The 23,167-nt window shown below is 50.0% G+C and overlaps 1 protein-coding gene across 1 annotated transcript in view; it reads left to right on the top strand.

The window, feature by feature from the left end:
• The window catches only part of cpxm2 (carboxypeptidase X (M14 family), member 2), a 110,690-nt gene that overhangs the window by 41,357 nt on the left and 46,166 nt on the right, over window positions 1–23,167 (top strand). Inside the window, exon 4 of the mRNA XM_045701180.1 lies at window positions 18,595–18,734. Within this exon, the coding sequence (XP_045557136.1) occupies window positions 18,595–18,734 (140 nt within the window). The remainder of the gene's footprint in view (window positions 1–18,594; window positions 18,735–23,167) is intronic.

The raw sequence follows: 23,167 nt of genomic DNA on the forward strand, positions 1-23,167 counted from the left end.
GTAGACAGAGCAGGTGAGTGCAGGTAGGCGTAGACAGAGCATGTGAGTGCAGGTAGACCTAGACAGAGCAGGTGAGTGCAGGTAGACCTAGACAGAGCAGGTGAGTGCAGGTAGGACTAGACAGAGCAGGTGAGTGCAGGTAGGCCTAGACAGAGCAGGTGAGTGCAAGGTAGAACCTAGACAGAGCAGGTGAGTGCAGGTAGGTCTAGACAGAGCAGGTGAGTGCAGGTAGGCCTAGACAGAGCAGGTGAGTGCAGGTAGGACTAGAAAGAGCAGGTGCGCGCAGGTAGGCCTAGACAGAGCAGGTGAGTGCAGGTAGATCTAGACAGAGCAGGTGAGTGCAGGTAGGCCTAGACAGAGCAGGTGAGTGCAGGTAGACCTAGACAGAGCAGGTGAGTGCAGGTAGACCTAGACATTGCAGGTGAGTGCAGGTAGTCCTAGACAGAGCAGGTGAGTGCAGGTAGACCTAGACAGAGCAGGTGAGTGCAGGTAGACCTAGACAGAGCAGGTGAGTGCAGGTAGGACTAGACAGAGCAGGTGAGTGCAGGTAGGCCTAGACAGAGCAGGTGAGTGCAAGGTAGAACCTAGACAGAGCCGGTGAGTGCAGGTAGGCCAAGACAGAGCAGGTGAGTGCAGGTAGACCTAGACAGAGCATGTGAGTGCAGGTAGACCTAGACAGAGCAGGTGAGTGCAGGTAGGCCTAGACAGAGCAGGTGAGTGCAGGTAGACCTAGACAAAGCATGTGAGTGCAGGTAGACCTAGACAGAGCAGGTGAGTGCAGGTAGGCCAAGACAGAGCAGGTGAGTGCAGGTAGACCTAGACAGAGCAGGTGAGTGCAGGTAGGCGTAGACAGAGCAGGTGAGTGCAGGTAGGCATAGACAGAGTATGTGAGCGCAGGTAGACCTAGACAGAACAGGTGAGTGCAGGTAGTCCTAGACAGAGCAGGTGAGTGCAGGTAGGACTAGACAGAGCAGGTGGGTGCAGGTAGGTCTAGACAGAGCAGGTGAGTGCAGGTAGACCTAGACAGAGCAGGTGAGTGCAGGTAGACCTAGACAGAGCATGTGAGTGCAGGTAGACCTAGACAGAGCAGGTGAGTGCAGGTAGGCCAAGACAGAGCAGGTGGGTGCAGGTAGGACTAGACAGAGCAGGTGGGTGCAGGTAGGACTAGACAGAGCAGGTGAGTGCAGGTAGGACTAGACAGAGTGTGGGGGAAGTCTTAGGTGGAAGTATAGTATTACAGTCCCAACACCTTGGTGTGGAGGGAGTCCCTCATTACAGTCCCATAGTCCTGGTGTGGAGGAAGTCCATCATTACACTCCCATAGTCCTGGTGTGGAGGAAGTCCATCATTACAGTCAAATAGTCCTGGTGTGGAGGAAGTCCATCATTACAGTCCCATAGTCCTGGTGTGGAGGAAGTCCATCATTACAGTCCCATCACCCTGGTGTGGAGGAAGTCCATCCAGTCCCATAGTCCTGGTGTGGAGGAAGTCCATCATTTCAGTGCCATCACCCTTGTGTGGAGGAAGTCCATCATTACAGTCCCATAGTCCTGGTGTGGAGGAAGTCCATCATAACAGTCCCATCACCCTGGTGTGGAGGAAGTCCATCATTACACTCCCATAGTCCTGGTGTGGAGGAAGTCCATCATTACAGTCCCATAGTCCTGGTGTGGAGGAAGTCCATCATAACAGTCCCATCACCCTGGTGTGGAGGAAGTCCATCATTACACTCCCATAGTCCTGGTGTGGAGGAAGTCCATCATTACGGTCCCATAGCCCTGGTGTGGAGGAAGTCCGTCATTACAGTCACATAGTCCTGGTGTGGAGGACGACCATCATTACAGTCCCATAGTCCTGGTGTGGAGGAAGTCCATCATTACAGTCCCATAGTCCTGGTGTGGAGGAAGTCCATCATTACAGTCCCATAGTCCTGGTGTGGAGGAAGTCCATCATTACACTCGCATAGCCCTGGTGTGGAGGAAGTCCATCATTACAGTCCCATAGTCCTGGTGTGGAGGAAGACCATCATTACACTCCCATAGTCCTGGTGTGGAGGAAGTCCATCATTACAGTCCCATAGTCCTGGTGTGGAGGAAGTCCATCATTACACTCCCATAGTCCTGGTGTGGAGGAAGTCCATCATTACAGTCCCATAGTCCTGGTGTGGAGGAAGTCCATCATTACAGTCCCATAGTCCTGGTGTGGAGGAAGTCCATCATTACAGTCCTGGTGTGGAGGAAGTCCATCATTACAGTCCCATAGTCCTGGTGTGGAGGAAGTCCATCATTACAGTCCCATCACCCTGGTGTGGAGGAAGTCCATCATTACAGTCCCATAGTCCTGGTGTGGAGGAAGTCCATCATTACAGTCCCATAGTCCTGGTGTGGAGGAAGTCCATCATTACAGTCCCATAGTCCTGGTGTGGAGGAAGTCCATCATAACAGTCCCATCACCCTGGTGTGGAGGAAGTCCATCATTACACTCCCATAGTCCTGGTGTGGAGGAAGTCCATCATTACAGTCCCATAGTCCTGGTGTGGAGGAAGTCCATCATAACAGTCCCATCACCCTGATGTGGAGGAAGTCCATCATTACACTCCCATAGTCCTGGTGTGGAGGAAGTCCATCATTACGGTCCCATAGCCCTGGTGTGGAGGAAGTCCATCATTACAGTCCCATAGTCCTGGTGTGGAGGACGACCATCATTACAGTCCCATAGTCCTGATGTGGAGGAAGTCCATCATAACAGTCCCATCACCCTGGTGTGGAGGAAGTCCATCATTACACTCCCATAGTCCTGGTGTGGAGGAAGTCCATCATTACAGTCCCATAGTCCTGGTGTGGAGGAAGTCCATCATAACAGTCCCATAACCCTGGTGTGGAGGAAGTCCATCATTACAGTCCCATAGCCCTGGTGTGGAGGAAGTCCATCATAACAGTCCCATCACCCTGGTGTGGAGGAAGTCCATCATTACACTCCAAAAGTCCTGGTGTGGAGGAAGTCCATCATTACAGTCCCATAGTCCTGGTGTGGAGGAAGTCCATCATTACGGTCCCATAGCCCTGGTGTGGAGGAAGTCCATCATTACAGTCCCATAGTCCTGGTGTGGAGGACGACCATTATTACAGTCCCATAGTCCTGGTGTGGAGGAAGTCCATCACTACAGTCCCATAGTCCTGGTGTGGAGGAAGTCCATCATTACAGTCCCATAGTCCTGGTGTGGAGGAAGTCCATCATTACACTCGCATAGCCCTGGTGTGGAGGAAGTCCATCATTACAGTCCCATAGTCCTGGTGTGGAGGAAGTCCATCATTACACTCCCATAGTCCTGGTGTGGAGGAAGTCCATCATTACAGTCCCATAGTCCTGGTGTGGAGGAAGTCCATCATTACAGTCCCATAGTCCTGGTGTGGAGGAAGTCCATCATTACAGTCCTGGTGTGGAGGAAGTCCATCATTACAGTCCCATAGTCCTGGTGTGGAGGAAGTCCATCATTACAGTCCCATCACCCTGGTGTGGAGGAAGTCCATCATTACAGTCCCATAGTCCTGGTGTGGAGAAAGTCCATCATTACAGTCCCATAGTCCTGGGGTGGAGGAAGTCCATCATTACAGTCCTGGTGTGGAGGAAGTCCATCATTACAGTCCCATAGTCCTGGTGTGGAGGAAGTCCATCATTACAGTCCCATAGTCCTGGTGTGGAGGAAGTCCATCATTACAGTCCCATAGTCCTGGTGTGGAGAAAGTCCATCATTACAGTCCCATAGTCCTGGGGTGGAGGAAGTCCATCATTACAGTCCTGGTGTGGAGGAAGTCCATCATTACAGTCCCATCACCCTGGTGTGGAGGAAGTCCATCATTACAGTCCCATAGTCCTGGTGTGGAGGAAGTCCATCATTACACTCCCATAGTCCTGGTGTGGAGGAAGTCCATCATTACAGTCCCATAGTCCTGGGGGGAGGAAGTCCATCATTACAGTCCCATAGTCCTGGTGTGGAGGAAGTCCATCATTACAGCCCTGGTGTGGAGGAGGTCCATCATTACAGTCCCACAGTCCTGGTGTGGAGGAAGTCCATCATTACAGTCCCATCACCCTGGTGTGGAGGAAGTCCATCCAGTCCCATAGTCCTGGTGTGGAGGAAGTCCATCATTTCAGTCCCATCAACCTGGTGTGGAGGAAGTCCATCATTACAGTCCCATAGTCCTGATGTGGAGGAAGTCCATCATAACAGTCCCATCACCCTGGTGTGGAGGAAGTCCATCATTACACTCCCATAGTCCTGGTGTGGAGGAAGTCCATCATTACAGTCCCATAGTCCTGGTGTGGAGGAAGTCCATCATAACAGTCCCATCACCCTGGTGTGGAGGAAGTCCATCATTACACTCCCATAGTCCTGGTGTGGAGGAAGTCCATCATTACAGTCCCATTGCCCTGGTGTGGAGGAAGTCCATCATTACAGTCCCATAGTCCTGGTGTGGAGGAAGACCATCATTACAGTCCCATAGTCCTGGTGTGGAGGAAGTCCATCATTGCAGTCCCATAGTCCTGGTGTGGAGGAAGTCCATCATTACAGTCCCATAGTCCTGGTGTGGAGGAAGTCCATCATTACACTCCCATAGTCCTGGTGTGGAGGAAGTCCATCATTACAGTCCCATAGTCCTGGTGTGGAGGAAGTCCATCATTACAGTCCCATAGTCCTGGTGTGGAGGAAGTCCATCATTACAGTCCTGGTGTGGAGGAAGTCCATCATTACAGTCCCATAGTCCTGGTGTGGAGGAAGTCCATCATTACAGTCCCATTACCCTGGTGTGGAGGAAGTCCATCCAGTCCCATAGTCCTGGTGTGGAGGAAGTCCATCATTTCAGTCCCATCACCCTGGTGTGGAGGAAGTCCATCATTACAGTCCCATAGTCCTGATGTGGAGGAAGTCCATCATAACAGTCCCATCACCCTGGTGTGGAGGAAGTCCATCATTACACTCCCATAGTCCTGGTGTGGAGGAAGTCCATCATTACAGTCCCATAGTCCTGGTGTGGAGGAAGTCCATCATAACAGTCCCATCACCCTGGTGTGGAGGAAGTCCATCATTACACTCCCATAGTCCTGGTGTGGAGGAAGTCCATCATTACAGTCCCATAGCCCTGGTGTGGAGGAAGTCCATCATTACAGTCCCATAGTCCTGGTGTGGAGGAAGACCATCATTACAGTCCCATAGTCCTGGTGTGGAGGAAGTCCATCATTACAGTCCCATAGTCCTGGTGTGGAGGAAGACCATCATTACAGTCCCATAGTCCTGGTGTGGAGGATGTCCATCATTACAGTCCAATAGTCCTGGTGTGGAGGAAGTCCATCATTACTGTCCTGGTGTGGAGGAAGTCCATCATTACAGTCCCATAGTCCTGGTGTGGAGGAAGTCCATCATTACAGTCCCATCACCCTGGTGTGGAGGAAGTCCATCCAGTCCCATAGTCCTGGTGTGGAGGAAGTCCATCATTTCAGTGCCATCACCCTGGTGTGGAGGAAGTCCATCATTACAGTCCCATAGTACTGGTGTGGAGGAAGTCCATCATAACAGTCCCATCACCCTGGTGTGGAGGAAGTCCATCATTACACTCCCATAGTCCTGGTGTGGAGGAAGTCCATCATTACAGTCCCATAGTCCTGGTGTGGAGGAAGTCCATCACTACAGTCCCATAGTCCTGGTGTGGAGGAAGTCCATCATAACAGTCCCATCACCCTGGTGTGGAGGAAGTCCATCATTACAGTCCCATAGTCCTGGTGTGGAGGAAGTCCATCATAACAGTCTCATCACCCTGGTGTGGAGGAAGTCCATCATTACACTCCCAAAGTCCTGGTGTGGAGGAAGTCAATCATTACGGTCCCATAGCCCTGGTGTGGAGGAAGTCCATCATTACAATCACATAGTCCTGGTGTGGAGGACGACCATCATTACAGTCCCATAGTCCTGGTGTGGAGGAAGTCCATCACTACAGTCCCATAGTCCTGGTATGGAGGAAGTCTATCATTACAGTCCCATAGTCCTGGTGTGGAGGAAGTCCATCATTACACTCGCATAGCCCTGGTGTGGAGGAAGTCCATCATTACAGTCCCATAGTCCTGGTGTGGAGGAAGTCCATCATTACACTCCCATAGTCCTGGTGTGGAGGAAGTCCATCATTACAGTCCCATAGTCCTGGTGTGGAGCAAGTCCATCATTACAGTCCCATAGTCCTGGTGTGGAGGAAGTCCATCATTACAGTCCCATCACCCTGGTGTGGAGGAAGTCCATCATTACAGTCCCATAGTCCTGGTGTGGAGGAAGTCCATCATTACAGTCCCATAGTCCTGGTGTGGAGGAAGTCCATCATTACAGTCCTGGTGTGGAGGAAGTCCATCATTACAGTCCCATAGTCCTGGTGTGGAGGAAGTCCATCATTACAGTCCCATCACCCTGGTGTGGAGGAAGTCCATCATTACAGTCCCATAGTCCTGGTGTGGAGGAAGTCCATCATTACAGTCCCATCACCCTGGTGTGGAGGAAGTCCATCATTACAGTCCCATAGTCCTGATGTGGAGGAAGTCCATCATTACACTCCCATAGTCCTGGTGTGGAGGAAGTCCATCATTACAGTCCCATAGTCCTGGTGTGGAGGAAGTCCATCATTACAGTCCCATAGTCCTGGTGTGGAGGAAGTCCATCATTACAGTCCCATCACCCTGGTGTGGAGGAAGTCCATCCAGTCCCATAGTCCTGGTGTGGAGGAAGTCCATCATTTCAGTCCCATCACCCTGGTGTGGAGGAAGTCCATCATTACAGTCCCATAGTCCTGATGTGGAGGAAGTCCATCATAACAGTCCCATCACCCTGGTGTGGAGGAAGTCCATCATTACACTCCCATAGTCCTGGTGTGGAGGAAGTCCATCATTACAGTCCCATCACCCTGGTGTGGAGGAAGTCCATCATTACAGTCCCATAGTCCTGGTGTGGAGGAAGTCCATCATAACAGTCCCATCACCCTGGTGTGGAGGAAGTCCATCATTACACTCCAAAAGTCCTGGTGTGGAGGAAGTCCATCATTACACTCCCATAGTCCTGGTGTGGAGGAAGTCCATCATTACGGTCCCATAGCCCTGGTGTGGAGGAAGTCCATCATTACAGTCCCATAGTCCTGGTGTGGAGGACGACCATCATTACAGTCCCATAGTCCTGGTGTGGAGGAAGTCCATCACTACAGTCCCATAGTCCTGGTGTGGAGGAAGTCCATCATTACAGTCCCATAGTCCTGGTGTGGAGGAAGTCCATCATTACACTCGCATAGCCCTGGTGTGGAGGAAGTCCATCATTACAGTCCCATAGTCCTGGTGTGGAGGAAGTCCATCATTACACTCCCATAGTCCTGGTGTGGAGGAAGTCCATCAATACAGTCCCATAGTCCTGGTGTGGAGGAACTCCATCATTACAGTCCCATAGTCCTGGTGTGGAGGAAGTCCATCATTACAGTCCCATAGTCCTGGTGTGGAGGAAGTCCATCATTACAGTCCCATCACCCTGGTGTGGAGGAAGTCCAACATTACAGTCCCATAGTCCTGGTGTGGAGGAAGTCCATCATTACAGTCCCATAGTCCTGGTTTGGAGGAAGTCCATCATTACAGTCCTGGTGTGGAGGAAGTCCATCATTAAAGTCCCATAGTCCTGGTGTGGAGGAAGTCCATCATTACAGTCCCATAGTCCTGGTGTGGAGGAAGTCCATCATAACAGTCCCATCACCCTGGTGTGGAGGAAGTCCATCATTACACTCCCATAGTCCTGGTGTGGAGGAAGTCCATCATTACAGTCCCATAGTCCTGGTGTGGAGGAAGTCCATCATTACAGCCCTGGTGTGGAGGAAGTCCATCATTACAGTCCCATAGTCCTGGTGTGGAGGAAGTCCATCATTACAGTCCCATCACCCTGGTGTGGAGGAAGTCCATCCAGTCCCATAGTCCTGGTGTGGAGGAAGTCCATCATTTCAGTCCCATCACCCTGGTGTGGAGGAAGTCCATCATTACAGTCCCATAGTCCTGATGTGGAGGAAGTCCATCATAACAGTCCCATCACCCTGGTGTGGAGGAAGTCCATCATTACACTCCCATAGTCCTGGTGTGGAGGAAGTCCATCATTACAGTCCCATAGTCCTGGTGTGGAGGAAGTCCATCATAACAGTCCCATCACCCTGGTGTGGAGGAAGTCCATCATTACACTCCCATAGTCCTGGTGTGGAGGAAGTCCATCATTACAGTCCCATAGCCCTGGTGTGGAGGAAGTCCATCATTACAGTCCCATAGTCCTGGTGTGGAGGAAGACCATCATTACAGTCCCATAGTCCTGGTGTGGAGGAAGTCCATCATTACAGTCCCATAGTCCTGGTTTTGGAGGAAGTCCATCATTACAGTCCCATACTCCTGGTGTGGAGGAAGTCCATCATTACACTCCCATAGTCCTGGTGTGGAGGAAGTCCATCATTACAGTCCCATAGTCCTGGTGTGGAGGAAGTCCATCATTACAGTCCCATAGTCCTGGTGTGGAGGAAGTCCATCATTACAGTCCTGGTGTGGAGGAAGTCCATCATTACAGTCCCATAGTCCTGGTGTGGAGGAAGTCCATCATTACAGTCCCATCACCCTGGTGTGGAGGAAGTCCATCCAGTCCCATAGTCCTGGTGTCGAGGAAGTCCATCATTTCAGTCCCATCACCCTGGTGTGGAGGAAGTCCATCATTACAGTCCCATAGTCCTGATGTGGAGGAAGTCCATCATAACAGTCCCATCACCCTGGTGTGGAGGAAGTCCATCATTACACTCCCATAGTCCTGGTGTGGAGGAAGTCCATCATTACAGTCCCATAGTCCTGGTGTGGAGGACGACCATTATTACAGTCCCATAGTCCTGGTGTGGAGGAAGTCCATCACTACAGTCCCATAGTCCTGGTGTGGAGGAAGTCCATCATTACAGTCCCATAGTCCTGGTGTGGAGGAAGTCCATCATTACACTCGCATAGCCCTGGTGTGGAGGAAGTCCATCATTACAGTCCCATAGTCCTGGTGTGGAGGAAGTCCATCATTACACTCCCATAGTCCTGGTGTGGAGGAAGTCCATCATTACAGTCCCATAGTCCTGGTGTGGAGGAAGTCCATCATTACAGTCCCATAGTCCTGGTGTGGAGGAAGTCCATCATTACAGTCCTGGTGTGGAGGAAGTCCATCATTACAGTCCCATAGTCCTGGTGTGGAGGAAGTCCATCATTACAGTCCCATCACCCTGGTGTGGAGGAAGTCCATCATTACAGTCCCATAGTCCTGGTGTGGAGAAAGTCCATCATTACAGTCCCATAGTCCTGGGGTGGAGGAAGTCCATCATTACAGTCCTGGTGTGGAGGAAGTCCATCATTACAGTCCCATAGTCCTGGTGTGGAGGAAGTCCATCATTACAGTCCCATAGTCCTGGTGTGGAGGAAGTCCATCATTACAGTCCCATAGTCCTGGTGTGGAGAAAGTCCATCATTACAGTCCCATAGTCCTGGGGTGGAGGAAGTCCATCATTACAGTCCTGGTGTGGAGGAAGTCCATCATTACAGTCCCATCACCCTGGTGTGGAGGAAGTCCATCATTACAGTCCCATAGTCCTGGTGTGGAGGAAGTCCATCATTACACTCCCATAGTCCTGGTGTGGAGGAAGTCCATCATTACAGTCCCATAGTCCTGGGGGGAGGAAGTCCATCATTACAGTCCCATAGTCCTGGTGTGGAGGAAGTCCATCATTACAGCCCTGGTGTGGAGGAGGTCCATCATTACAGTCCCATAGTCCTGGTGTGGAGGAAGTCCATCATTACAGTCCCATCACCCTGGTGTGGAGGAAGTCCATCCAGTCCCATAGTCCTGGTGTGGAGGAAGTCCATCATTTCAGTCCCATCAACCTGGTGTGGAGGAAGTCCATCATTACAGTCCCATAGTCCTGATGTGGAGGAAGTCCATCATAACAGTCCCATCACCCTGGTGTGGAGGAAGTCCATCATTACACTCCCATAGTCCTGGTGTGGAGGAAGTCCATCATTACAGTCCCATAGTCCTGGTGTGGAGGAAGTCCATCATAACAGTCCCATCACCCTGGTGTGGAGGAAGTCCATCATTACACTCCCATAGTCCTGGTGTGGAGGAAGTCCATCATTACAGTCCCATTGCCCTGGTGTGGAGGAAGTCCATCATTACAGTCCCATAGTCCTGGTGTGGAGGAAGACCATCATTACAGTCCCATAGTCCTGGTGTGGAGGAAGTCCATCATTGCAGTCCCATAGTCCTGGTGTGGAGGAAGTCCATCATTACAGTCCCATAGTCCTGGTGTGGAGGAAGTCCATCATTACACTCCCATAGTCCTGGTGTGGAGGAAGTCCATCATTACAGTCCCATAGTCCTGGTGTGGAGGAAGTCCATCATTACAGTCCCATAGTCCTGGTGTGGAGGAAGTCCATCATTACAGTCCTGGTGTGGAGGAAGTCCATCATTACAGTCCCATAGTCCTGGTGTGGAGGAAGTCCATCATTACAGTCCCATTACCCTGGTGTGGAGGAAGTCCATCCAGTCCCATAGTCCTGGTGTGGAGGAAGTCCATCATTTCAGTCCCATCACCCTGGTGTGGAGGAAGTCCATCATTACAGTCCCATAGTCCTGATGTGGAGGAAGTCCATCATAACAGTCCCATCACCCTGGTGTGGAGGAAGTCCATCATTACACTCCCATAGTCCTGGTGTGGAGGAAGTCCATCATTACAGTCCCATAGTCCTGGTGTGGAGGAAGTCCATCATAACAGTCCCATCACCCTGGTGTGGAGGAAGTCCATCATTACACTCCCATAGTCCTGGTGTGGAGGAAGTCCATCATTACAGTCCCATAGCCCTGGTGTGGAGGAAGTCCATCATTACAGTCCCATAGTCCTGGTGTGGAGGAAGACCATCATTACAGTCCCATAGTCCTGGTGTGGAGGAAGTCCATCATTACAGTCCCATAGTCCTGGTGTGGAGGAAGACCATCATTACAGTCCCATAGTCCTGGTGTGGAGGATGTCCATCATTACAGTCCAATAGTCCTGGTGTGGAGGAAGTCCATCATTACTGTCCTGGTGTGGAGGAAGTCCATCATTACAGTCCCATAGTCCTGGTGTGGAGGAAGTCCATCATTACAGTCCCATCACCCTGGTGTGGAGGAAGTCCATCCAGTCCCATAGTCCTGGTGTGGAGGAAGTCCATCATTTCAGTGCCATCACCCTGGTGTGGAGGAAGTCCATCATTACAGTCCCATAGTACTGGTGTGGAGGAAGTCCATCATAACAGTCCCATCACCCTGGTGTGGAGGAAGTCCATCATTACACTCCCATAGTCCTGGTGTGGAGGAAGTCCATCATTACAGTCCCATAGTCCTGGTGTGGAGGAAGTCCATCACTACAGTCCCATAGTCCTGGTGTGGAGGAAGTCCATCATAACAGTCCCATCACCCTGGTGTGGAGGAAGTCCATCATTACAGTCCCATAGTCCTGGTGTGGAGGAAGTCCATCATAACAGTCTCATCACCCTGGTGTGGAGGAAGTCCATCATTACACTCCCAAAGTCCTGGTGTGGAGGAAGTCAATCATTACGGTCCCATAGCCCTGGTGTGGAGGAAGTCCATCATTACAATCACATAGTCCTGGTGTGGAGGACGACCATCATTACAGTCCCATAGTCCTGGTGTGGAGGAAGTCCATCACTACAGTCCCATAGTCCTGGTATGGAGGAAGTCTATCATTACAGTCCCATAGTCCTGGTGTGGAGGAAGTCCATCATTACACTCGCATAGCCCTGGTGTGGAGGAAGTCCATCATTACAGTCCCATAGTCCTGGTGTGGAGGAAGTCCATCATTACACTCCCATAGTCCTGGTGTGGAGGAAGTCCATCATTACAGTCCCATAGTCCTGGTGTGGAGCAAGTCCATCATTACAGTCCCATAGTCCTGGTGTGGAGGAAGTCCATCATTACAGTCCCATCACCCTGGTGTGGAGGAAGTCCATCATTACAGTCCCATAGTCCTGGTGTGGAGGAAGTCCATCATTACAGTCCCATAGTCCTGGTGTGGAGGAAGTCCATCATTACAGTCCTGGTGTGGAGGAAGTCCATCATTACAGTCCCATAGTCCTGGTGTGGAGGAAGTCCATCATTACAGTCCCATCACCCTGGTGTGGAGGAAGTCCATCATTACAGTCCCATAGTCCTGGTGTGGAGGAAGTCCATCATTACAGTCCCATCACCCTGGTGTGGAGGAAGTCCATCATTACAGTCCCATAGTCCTGATGTGGAGGAAGTCCATCATTACACTCCCATAGTCCTGGTGTGGAGGAAGTCCATCATTACAGTCCCATAGTCCTGGTGTGGAGGAAGTCCATCATTACAGTCCCATAGTCCTGGTGTGGAGGAAGTCCATCATTACAGTCCCATCACCCTGGTGTGGAGGAAGTCCATCCAGTCCCATAGTCCTGGTGTGGAGGAAGTCCATCATTTCAGTCCCATCACCCTGGTGTGGAGGAAGTCCATCATTACAGTCCCATAGTCCTGATGTGGAGGAAGTCCATCATAACAGTCCCATCACCCTGGTGTGGAGGAAGTCCATCATTACACTCCCATAGTCCTGGTGTGGAGGAAGTCCATCATTACAGTCCCATCACCCTGGTGTGGAGGAAGTCCATCATTACAGTCCCATAGTCCTGGTGTGGAGGAAGTCCATCATAACAGTCCCATCACCCTGGTGTGGAGGAAGTCCATCATTACACTCCAAAAGTCCTGGTGTGGAGGAAGTCCATCATTACACTCCCATAGTCCTGGTGTGGAGGAAGTCCATCATTACGGTCCCATAGCCCTGGTGTGGAGGAAGTCCATCATTACAGTCCCATAGTCCTGGTGTGGAGGACGACCATCATTACAGTCCCATAGTCCTGGTGTGGAGGAAGTCCATCACTACAGTCCCATAGTCCTGGTGTGGAGGAAGTCCATCATTACAGTCCCATAGTCCTGGTGTGGAGGAAGTCCATCATTACACTCGCATAGCCCTGGTGTGGAGGAAGTCCATCATTACAGTCCCATAGTCCTGGTGTGGAGGAAGTCCATCATTACACTCCCATAGTCCTGGTGTGGAGGAAGTCCATCAATACAGTCCCATAGTCCTGGTGTGGAGGAACTCCATCATTACAGTCCCATAGTCCTGGTGTGGAGGAAGTCCATCATTACAGTCCTGGTGTGGAGGAAGTCCATCATTACAGTCCCATAGTCCTGGTGTGGAGGAAGTCCATCATTACAGTCCCATCACCCTGGTGTGGAGGAAGTCCAACATTACAGTCCCATAGTCCTGGTGTGGAGGAAGTCCATCATTACAGTCCCATAGTCCTGGTTTGGAGGAAGTCCATCATTACAGTCCTGGTGTGGAGGAAGTCCATCATTAAAGTCCCATAGTCCTGGTGTGGAGGAAGTCCATCATTACAGTCCCATAGTCCTGGTGTGGAGGAAGTCCATCATAACAGTCCCATCACCCTGGTGTGGAGGAAGTCCATCATTACACTCCCATAGTCCTGGTGTGGAGGAAGTCCATCATTACACTCCCATAGTCCTGGTGTGGAGGAAGTCCATCATTACAGCTCCTGGTGTGGAGGAAGTCCATCATTACAGTCCCATAGTCCTGGTGTGGAGGAAGTCCATCATTACAGTCCCATCACCCTGGTGTGGAGGAAGTCCATCCAGTCCCATAGTCCTGGTGTGGAGGAAGTCCATCATTTCAGTCCCATCACCCTGGTGTGGAGGAAGTCCATCATTACAGTCCCATAGTCCTGATGTGGAGGAAGTCCATCATAACAGTCCCATCACCCTGGTGTGGAGGAAGTCCATCATTACACTCCCATAGTCCTGGTGTGGAGGAAGTCCATCATTACAGTCCCATAGTCCTGGTGTGGAGGAAGTCCATCATAACAGTCCCATCACCCTGGTGTGGAGGAAGTCCATCATTACACTCCCATAGTCCTGGTGTGGAGGAAGTCCATCATTACAGTCCCATAGCCCTGGTGTGGAGGAAGTCCGTCATTACAGTCCCATAGTCCTGGTGTGGAGGAAGACCATCATTACAGTCCCATAGTCCTGGTGTGGAGGAAGTCCATCATTACAGTCCCATAGTCCTGGTTTTGGAGGAAGTCCATCATTACAGTCCCATACTCCTGGTGTGGAGGAAGTCCATCATTACACTCCCATAGTCCTGGTGTGGAGGAAGTCCATCATTACAGTCCCATAGTCCTGGTGTGGAGGAAGTCCATCATTACAGTCCCATAGTCCTGGTGTGGAGGAAGTCCATCATTACAGTCCCTGGTGTGGAGGAAGTCCATCATTACAGTCCCATAGTCCTGGTGTGGAGGAAGTCCATCATTACAGTCCCATCACCCTGGTGTGGAGGAAGTCCATCCAGTCCCATAGTCCTGGTGTCGAGGAAGTCCATCATTTCAGTCCCATCACCCTGGTGTGGAGGAAGTCCATCATTACAGTCCCATAGTCCTGATGTGGAGGAAGTCCATCATAACAGTCCCATCACCCTGGTGTGGAGGAAGTCCATCATTACACTCCCATAGTCCTGGTGTGGAGGAAGTCCATCATTACAGTCCCATAGTCCTGGTGTGGAGGAAGTCCATCATAACAGTCCCATCACCCTGGTGTGGAGGAAGTCCATCTTTACACTCCCATAGTCATGGTGTGGAGGAAGTCCATCATTACAGTCCCATCACCCTGGTGTGGAGGAAGTCCATCTTTACACTCCCATAGTCATGGTGTGGAGGAAGTCCATCATTACAGTCCCATAGTCCTGGTGTGGAGGAAGACCATCATTACAGTCCCATAGTCCTGGTGTGGAGGAAGTCCATCATTACAGTCCCATAGTCCTGGTGTGGAGGAAGTCCATCATTACTGCCCTGGTGTGGAGGAAGTCCATCATTACAGTCCCATAGTCCTGGTGTGGAGGAAGTCCATCATTACAGTCCCATCACCCTGGTGTGGAGGAAGTCCATCCAGTCCCATAGTCCTGGTGTGGAGGAAGTCCATCATTTCAGTCCCATCGCCCTGGTGTGGAGGAAGTCCATCATTACAGTCCCATAGTCCTGGTGTGGAGGAAGTCCATCATAACAGTCCCATCACCCTGGTGTGGAGGAAGTCCATCATAACACTCCCATAGTCCTGGTGTGGAGTAAGTCCATCATTACAGTCCCATAGTCCTTGTGTGGAGGAAGTCCATCATAACAGTCCCATCACCCTGGTGTGGAGGAAGTCCATCATTACACTCCCATAGTCCTGGTGTGGAGGAAGTCCATCATTACGGTCCTATAGCCCTGGTGTGGAGGAAGTCCATCATTACAGTCCCATAGTCCTGGTGTGGAGGACGACCATCATTACAGTCCCATAGTCCTGGTGTGGAGGAAGTCCATCATTACAGTCCCATAGTCCTGATGTGGAGGAAGTCCATCATTACACTCCCATAGTCCTGGTGTGGATGAAGTCCATCATTACAGTCCCATAGTCCTGGTGTGGAGGAAGTCCATCATTACACTCCCATAGTCCTGGTGTGGAGGAAGTCCATCATTACGGTCCCATAGCCCTGGTGTGGAGGAAGTCCATCATTACAGTCCCATAGTCCTGGTGTGGAGGACGACCATCATTACAGTCCCATAGTCCTGGTGTGGAGGAAGTCCATCACTACAGTCCCATAGTCCTGGTGTGGAGGAAGTCCATCATTACAGTCCCATAGTCCTGGTGTGGAGGAAGTCCATCATTACACTCGCATAGCCCTGGTGTGGAGGAAGTCCATCATTACAGTCCCATAGTCCTGGTGTGGAGGAAGTCCATCATTACACTCCCATAGTCCTGGTGTGGAGGAAGTCCATCAATACAGTCCCATAGTCCTGGTGTGGAGGAAGTCCATCATTACAGTCCCATAGTCCTGGTGTGGAGGAAGTCCATCATTACAGTCCTGGTGTGGAGGAAGTCCATCATTACAGTCCCATAGTCCTGGTGTGGAGGAAGTCCATCATTACAGTCCCATAACCCTGGTGTGGAGGAAGTCCATCATTACAGTCCCATAGTCCTGGTGTGGAGAAAGTCCATCATTACAGTCCCATCGCCCTGGTGTGGAGGAAGTCCATCATTACAGTCCCATTGGTGTGGAGGAAGTCCATCATTACAGTCCCATAGTCCTGGTGTGGAGGAAGTCCATCATTACAGTCCCATCACCCTGGTGTGGAGGAAGTCCATCATTACACTCCCATAGTCCTGGTGTGGAGGAAGTCCATCATTACACTCCCATAGTCCCTGGTGTGGAGGAAGTCCATCATTACAGTCCCATAGTCCTGGTGTGGAGGAAGTCCATCATTACAGTCCCATAGTCCTGGTGTGGAGGAAGTCCATCATTACAGCCCATAGTCCTGGTGTGGAGGAAGTCCATCATTACAGTCCCATAGTCCTGGTGTGGAGGAAGTCCATCATTACAGTCCCATCGCCCTGGTGTGGAGGAAGTCCATCAACAGTCCCATAGTCCTGGTGTGGAGGAAGTCCATCATTTCAGTCCCATCAACCTGGTGTGGAGGAAGTCCATCCAGTCCCATAGTCCTGGTGTGGAGGAAGTCCATCATTACAGTCCCATCACCCTGGTGTGGAGGAAGTCCATCATTACAGTCCCATAGTCCTGGTGTGGAGGAAGTCCATCATAACAGTCCCATCACCCTGGTGTGGAGGAAGTCCATCATTACACTCCCATAGTCCTGGTGTGGAGGAAGTCCATCATTACAGTCCCATTGCCCTGGTGTGGAGGAAGTCCATCATTACAGTCCCATAGTCCTGGTGTGGAGGAAGTCCATCTTTACAGTCCCATAGTCATGGTGTGGAGGAAGTCCATCATTGCAGTCCCATCGCCCTGGTGTGGAGGAAGTCCATCTTTACACTCCCATAGTCATGGTGTGGAGGAAGTCCATCATTACAGTCCCATAGTCCTGGTGTGGAGGAAGACCATCATTACAGTCCCATAGTCCTGGTGTGGAGGAAGTCCATCATTACAGTCCCATAGTCCTGGTGTGGAGGAAGTCCATCATTACTGCCCTGGTGTGGAGGAAGTCCATCATTACAGTCCCATAGTCCTGGTGTGGAGGAAGTCCATCATTACAGTCCCATCACCCTGGTGTGGAGGAAGTCCATCCAGTCCCATAGTCCTGGTGTGGAGGAAGTCCATCATTTCAGTGCCATCACCCTGGTGTGGAGGAAGTCCATCATTACAGTCCCATAGTCCTGGTGTGGAGGAAGTCCATCATAACAGTCCCATCACCCTGGTGTGGAGGAAGTCCATCATAACACTCCCATAGTCCTGGTGTGGAGTAAGTCCATCATTACAGTCCCATAGTCCTGGTGTGGAGGAAGTCCATCATAACAGTCCCATCACCCTGGTGTGGAGGAAGTCCATCATTACACTCCCATAGTCCTGGTGTGGAGGAAGTCCATCATTACGGTCCTATAGCCCTGGTGTGGAGGAAGTCCATCATTACAGTCCCATAGTCCTGGTGTGGAGGACGACCATCATTACAGTCCCATAGTCCTGGTGTGGAGGAAGTCCATCATTACAGTCCCATAGTCCTGGTGTGGAGGAAGTCCATCATTACAGTCCCATAGTCCTGGTGTGGAGGATGTCCATCATTACAGTCCCTACTGGTTAATATCATTCTGTCCTGGTGTGGAGGAAGTCCATCCAGTCCCATAGTCCTGGTGTGGAGGAAGTCCATCATTTCAGTCCCATCACCCTGGTGTGGCGGAAGTCCATCATTACAGTCCCATAGTCCTGATGTGGAGGAAGTCCATCATAACAGTCCCATCACCCTGGTGTGGAGGAAGTCCATCATTACAGTCCCATAGTCCTGGTGTGGAGGAAGTCCATCATTACAGTCCCATAGTCCTGGTGTGGAGGAAGTCCATCATTACAGTCCTGGTGTGGAGGAAGTCCATCATTACAGTCCCATCACCCTGGTGTGGAGGAAGTCCATCATTACAGTCCCATAGTCCTGGTGTGGAGGAAGTCCATCATTACACTCCCATAGTCCTGGTGTGGAGGAAGTCCATCATTACAGTCCCATAGTCCTGGTGTGGAGGAAGTCCATCATTACAGTCCCATAGTCCTGGTGTGGAGGAAGTCCATCATTACAGTCCCATAGTCCTGGTGTGGAGGAAGTCCATCCAGTCCCATATCCCTGATTTAGCCTAAGGAAGACATTTTCTCGCTCAGCAATGTGTTACAACTATTTATTACAGTTTCTAAACTACTTGGAAACCCTTTTCTAAATCCTCTCCTAGGCCTCTGGGAGGAACGACCCTCTGCAATGTTAGAACTATTTATTACAGTTTCTAAACTACTTGGAAACCCTTTTCTAAATACTCTGCTAGGCCTCTGGGAGGAACCACCCTCTGCAATGTGTTACAACTATTTATTACAGTTTATAAACTACTTGGAAACCCTTTTCTAAATCCTCTGCTAGGCTGGCCTGTATGATGATGACCTGTACGATGGAGCCTGGTGTGCTGGGAGGAACGACCCTCTGCAGTGGTTGGAGGTGGACGCCAGGAGGTTGACCAAGTTCACAGGGGTCATCACACAGGGGAGGAGCTCTCTCTGGTCGTGAGTATCAACTCTTTATGGCCCTACCGTTTTTCTGCGCTAACTGTCTGTCTGTCTGTCTGTCTGTCTGTCTGGCTGTCTCTCTCTGTCTTTCTCTCTCTGTGTGTCTCTCTCTCTCTCTCTCTCTCTCTCTCTCTGTGTCTGTCTCTCTCACTCTCTCTCTGTCTCTGTCTCTATCACTCTCTCTCTGTCTCTTTCTCTCTCTCTCTCTCTCTCTCTCTCTCTCTCTCTGTCTCTGTCTCTGCCTCTCTCTCTCTGTGTCTCTCTCTGTCTGTCTCTCTCTTTCTCTCTCTGTGTCTCTGTCTCTCTCTGTCTGTATGTCTCTCTCTCTCTCTGTGTATCTCTCTCTCTCTTTTTCTCTGTCTCTCTCTCTCTCTCTCTCTCTCTCTGTCTCTTTATCTGGTGGCTGAGTAGTGAATTCTATCCCTTTTCATTGTCTTAAGTCAGGTAGCGCGACTCCGTCAAGTTGGATTAAAATATTTTACCGCAGCTTAACCTTTTATGCGCATTGACCCCAAGCCACTGGACAATCAGCTGCAGTAATATTTTCATATCTCTTGTGAATACTCCTCTCTTTCTGGGATGAGAGAGAGAAGGCCTTTGCTCTCTCTTTCTCTGTTGCTGTTGCTGTGCCCTTTTTTATTTATTTTTTATTTCACCTTTATTTAACCAGGTAGGCAAGTTGAGAACAAGTTCTCATTTACAATTGCGACCTGGCCAAGATAAAGCAAAGCAGTTCGACAACATACAAAAACACAGGGTTACACATGGAGTAAAACAACATACAATCAATGATGCAGTAGAAAAAAATAAAAAAAATAAGACCATATACAATGTGAGCAAATGATGTGAGATAAGGGAGGTAAAGGCAAAAAAATGCCATGGTGGCAAAGTAAATAAAGTATAGCAAGAAAAACACTGGAATGGTAGATTTGTAGTTTGAAGAAAGTTCAAAGTTAAAATATAAATAATATGGTGCAAAGGAGCAAAATAAATAAAATAAATAAATACAGTAGGGGAAGAGGTAGTAGTTTGGGCTAAATTATAGATGGGCTATGTACAGGTGCAGTGATCTGTGAGCTGCTCTGACAGCTGGTGCTTAAAGCTAGTGAGGGAGATAAGTGTTTCCAGTTTCAGAGATTTTTGTAGTTCGTTCCAGTCATTGGCAGCAGAGAACTGGAAGGAGAGACGACCAAAGGAGGAGTTGGCTTTAGGGGTGACCAGAGAGATATACCTGCTGGAGCGCGTGCTACAGGTGGGTGCTGCTATGGTGACCAGTGAGCGGAGATAAGGGGGGACTTTAGATGACCTGGAGCCAATGTGTTTGGCGACGATTATGAAGCGAAGGCCAGCCAACGAGAGCGTACAGGTCGCAGTGGTGGGTAGTATATGGGGCTTTGGTGACAAAACGGATGGCACTGTGATAGACTGCATCCAGCTTGTTGAGTAGGGTATTGGAGGCTATTTTGTAAATGACATCGCCGAAGTCGAGGATTGGTAGGATGGTCAGTTTTACGAGGGTATGTTTGGCAGCATGAGTGAAGGACGCTTTGTTGCGAAATAGGAAGCCAATTCGAGATTTCACTTTGGTTGGAGATGATTGATGTGAGTCTGGAAGGAGAGTTTACAGTCTAACCAGACACCTAGGTATTTGTAGTTGTCCACAAATTCTAAGTTAGAACCGTCCAGAGAAGTGATGCTGGACAGGCGGGCAGGTGCAGAACGGTTGAAGAACATGCATTTCGTTTTACTTGTGTTTAGGAGCAGTTGGAGACCACGGAAGGAGAGTTGAATGGCATTGAAGCTCGTCTGGAGGGTTGTTAACACAGTGTCCAAAGAAGGGCCAGAAGTGTACAGAATGGTGTCGTCTGCGTAGAGGTGGATCAGAGATTCACCAGCAGCAAGAGCGACATCATTTATGTATACAGAGAAAAGAGTTGGCCCAAGAATTGAACCCTGTGGTACCCCCATAGAGACTGCCAGAGGTCCAGACAGTAGGCCCTCCGATTTGACACACTCAACTCTGTCAGAGAAGTAGTTGGTGAACCAGGCGACGCAATCGTTTGAGAAACCAAGGCTACTGAGTCTGCCGATGAGGATGTGGTGATTAACAGAGTCAAAAGCTTTGGCCAGGTCAATGAATACGGCAGCACAGTATTGTTTCTTATCGATGGCGGTTACGATGTCGTTTAGGACCTTGAGCGTGACTGAGGTGCACCCATGACCAGCTCTGAAACCAGATTGCATAGCGGAGAGGGTGCGGTGGGATTCGAAATGGTCGGTAATCTGTTTGTTGACTTGGCTTTCGAAGACCGTAGAAAGGCAGGGTAGGATGGATATAGGTCTGTAGCAATTTGGGTCAAGAGTGTCACCTCCTTTGAAGAGGGGGATGACAGCAGCTGCTTTCCAATCTATGGGAATCTCAGACGACACGAAAGAGAGGTTGACCAGGCTAGTAATAGGGGTTGCAATAATTTCGGCAGATAATTTTAGAAAGAAAGGGTCCAGATTGTCAAGCCCAGCTGATTTGTAGGGGTCCAGATTTTGCAGCTCTTTCAGAACATCAGCTGAATGGATTTGGGAGAAGGAGAAATGGGGGAGGCTTGGGCGAGTAGCTGTGGGGGGTGCAGTGCTGTTGAATGCAGTAGGGGTAGTTAGGTGGAAAGCATGGCCAGCCGTAGAAAAATGCTTATTGAAATTCTCAATTATAGTGGGCTTATCGGTGGTGACAGAGTTTCCTATTCTCAGTGCAGTGGGCAGTTGGGAGGAGGTGTTCTTATTCTCCATGGACTTTACAATGTCCCAGAACTTTTTAGAGTTGGAGTTGCACGAAGCAAATTTCTGTTTGAAAAAGCTAGCCTTGGCGTTTCTAACTGCCTGTGTGTATTGGTTTCTAACTTCCCTAAAAAGTTGCATATCGCGGGGGCAGTTCGATGCTAATGCAGAACGCCACAGGATATTTTTGTGTTGGTTAAGGGCAGTCAGGTCTGGGGAGAACCAAGGGCTATATCTGTTCCTAGTTCTAAATTTCTTGAAAGGGGCATGCTTATTTAAGATGGAGAGGAAGGCATTTAAAAAAAATAACCAGGCATCCTCTACTGACGGGATGAGGTCAATATACTTCCAGTATACCAGGGCCAGGTCGATTAGAAAGGCTTGCTCGTTGAAATGTTTCAGGGAGCGTTTGACAGTGATGAGTGGAGGTCGTTTGACCGCTGACCCATTACGGGTGCAGGCAATGAGGCAGTGATCGCTGAGATCTTGGTTGAAAACAGCAGAGGTGTATTTAGAGGGCACGTTGGTTAGGATGATATCTATGAGGGTGCCAGTGTTTGCGGCTTTGGGGTTGTACCTGGTGGGTTCATTAATAATTTGTGTGAGATTGAGGGCATCAAGCTTGGATTGTAGGATGGCTGGGGTGTTAAGCATGTCCCAGTTTAGGTCACCTAGTAGCACGAGCTCTGAAGATAGATGGGGGGCAATCAGTTCACATATGGTGTCCAGAGCACAGCTAGGGGCCGAGGGGGGTCTATAGCAGGCGGCAACGGTGAGAAACTTGTTTTTGGAGAGGTGGATTTTTAAAAGTAGAAGTTCAAATTGTTTGGGTACAGACCTGGATAGCAGGACAGAACTCTGCAGGCTATCTCTGCAGTAGATTGCAACACTGCCCCCTTTGGTCGTTCTATCTTGTCTGAAAACGTTGTAGTTAGGGATGAAGATTTCAGAGTTTTTGGTGGACTTCCTAAGCCAAGATTCAGACACAGCTAGGACATCCGGGTTGGCAGAGTGTGCTAAAGCAGTGAATAAAACAAACTTAGGGAGGAGGCTTCTAATGTTAACATGCATGAAACCAAGGTTATTACGGTTACAGAAGTCATCAAAAGAGAGCACCTGGGGAGTAGGAGTGGAGCCAGGCACTGCAGGGCCTGGATTCACCTCTACATCCCCAGAGGAGCAGAGAAGAATAAGTATGAGGGTACGGCTAAAAGCTATAAGAATTGGTCGTCTGTGACGTCCAGAATAGAGAGAAAAAGGAGCAGGTTTCTGGGGGCGATAAAATAGCTTCAAGGTATAATGTACAGACAAAGGTATGGTGGGATGTGAGTACAGAGGAGGTAAACCTAGGCATTTAGTGATTATGAGAGAGATATTGTCTCTAGAAACATCATTGAAACCAGAAGATGTCATAGCATGTGTGGGTGGAGGAACTGAGAGGTTAAATTAAGGTATAATGAGCAGGGCTAGAGGCTCTACAGTGAAATAAGCCAATAAACACTAACCAGAACAGCAATGGACAATGCATATTGACATTAAGGAGAGGCATGCTTAGCCGAGTGATCAAAGGGTCCAGTGAGATTCAGACAGCTAGCCGGGCCATAGGTAGCAAGCTGGTGGAAGATGGGAGGGAGGTCTGTTTTTAGCCACCTCGTGCG

The sequence above is a fragment of the Salmo salar genome, chromosome ssa18 (assembly GCF_905237065.1).
Source record: "Salmo salar chromosome ssa18, Ssal_v3.1, whole genome shotgun sequence".
In the NCBI taxonomy this organism is placed as follows: domain Eukaryota; kingdom Metazoa; phylum Chordata; class Actinopteri; order Salmoniformes; family Salmonidae; genus Salmo; species Salmo salar.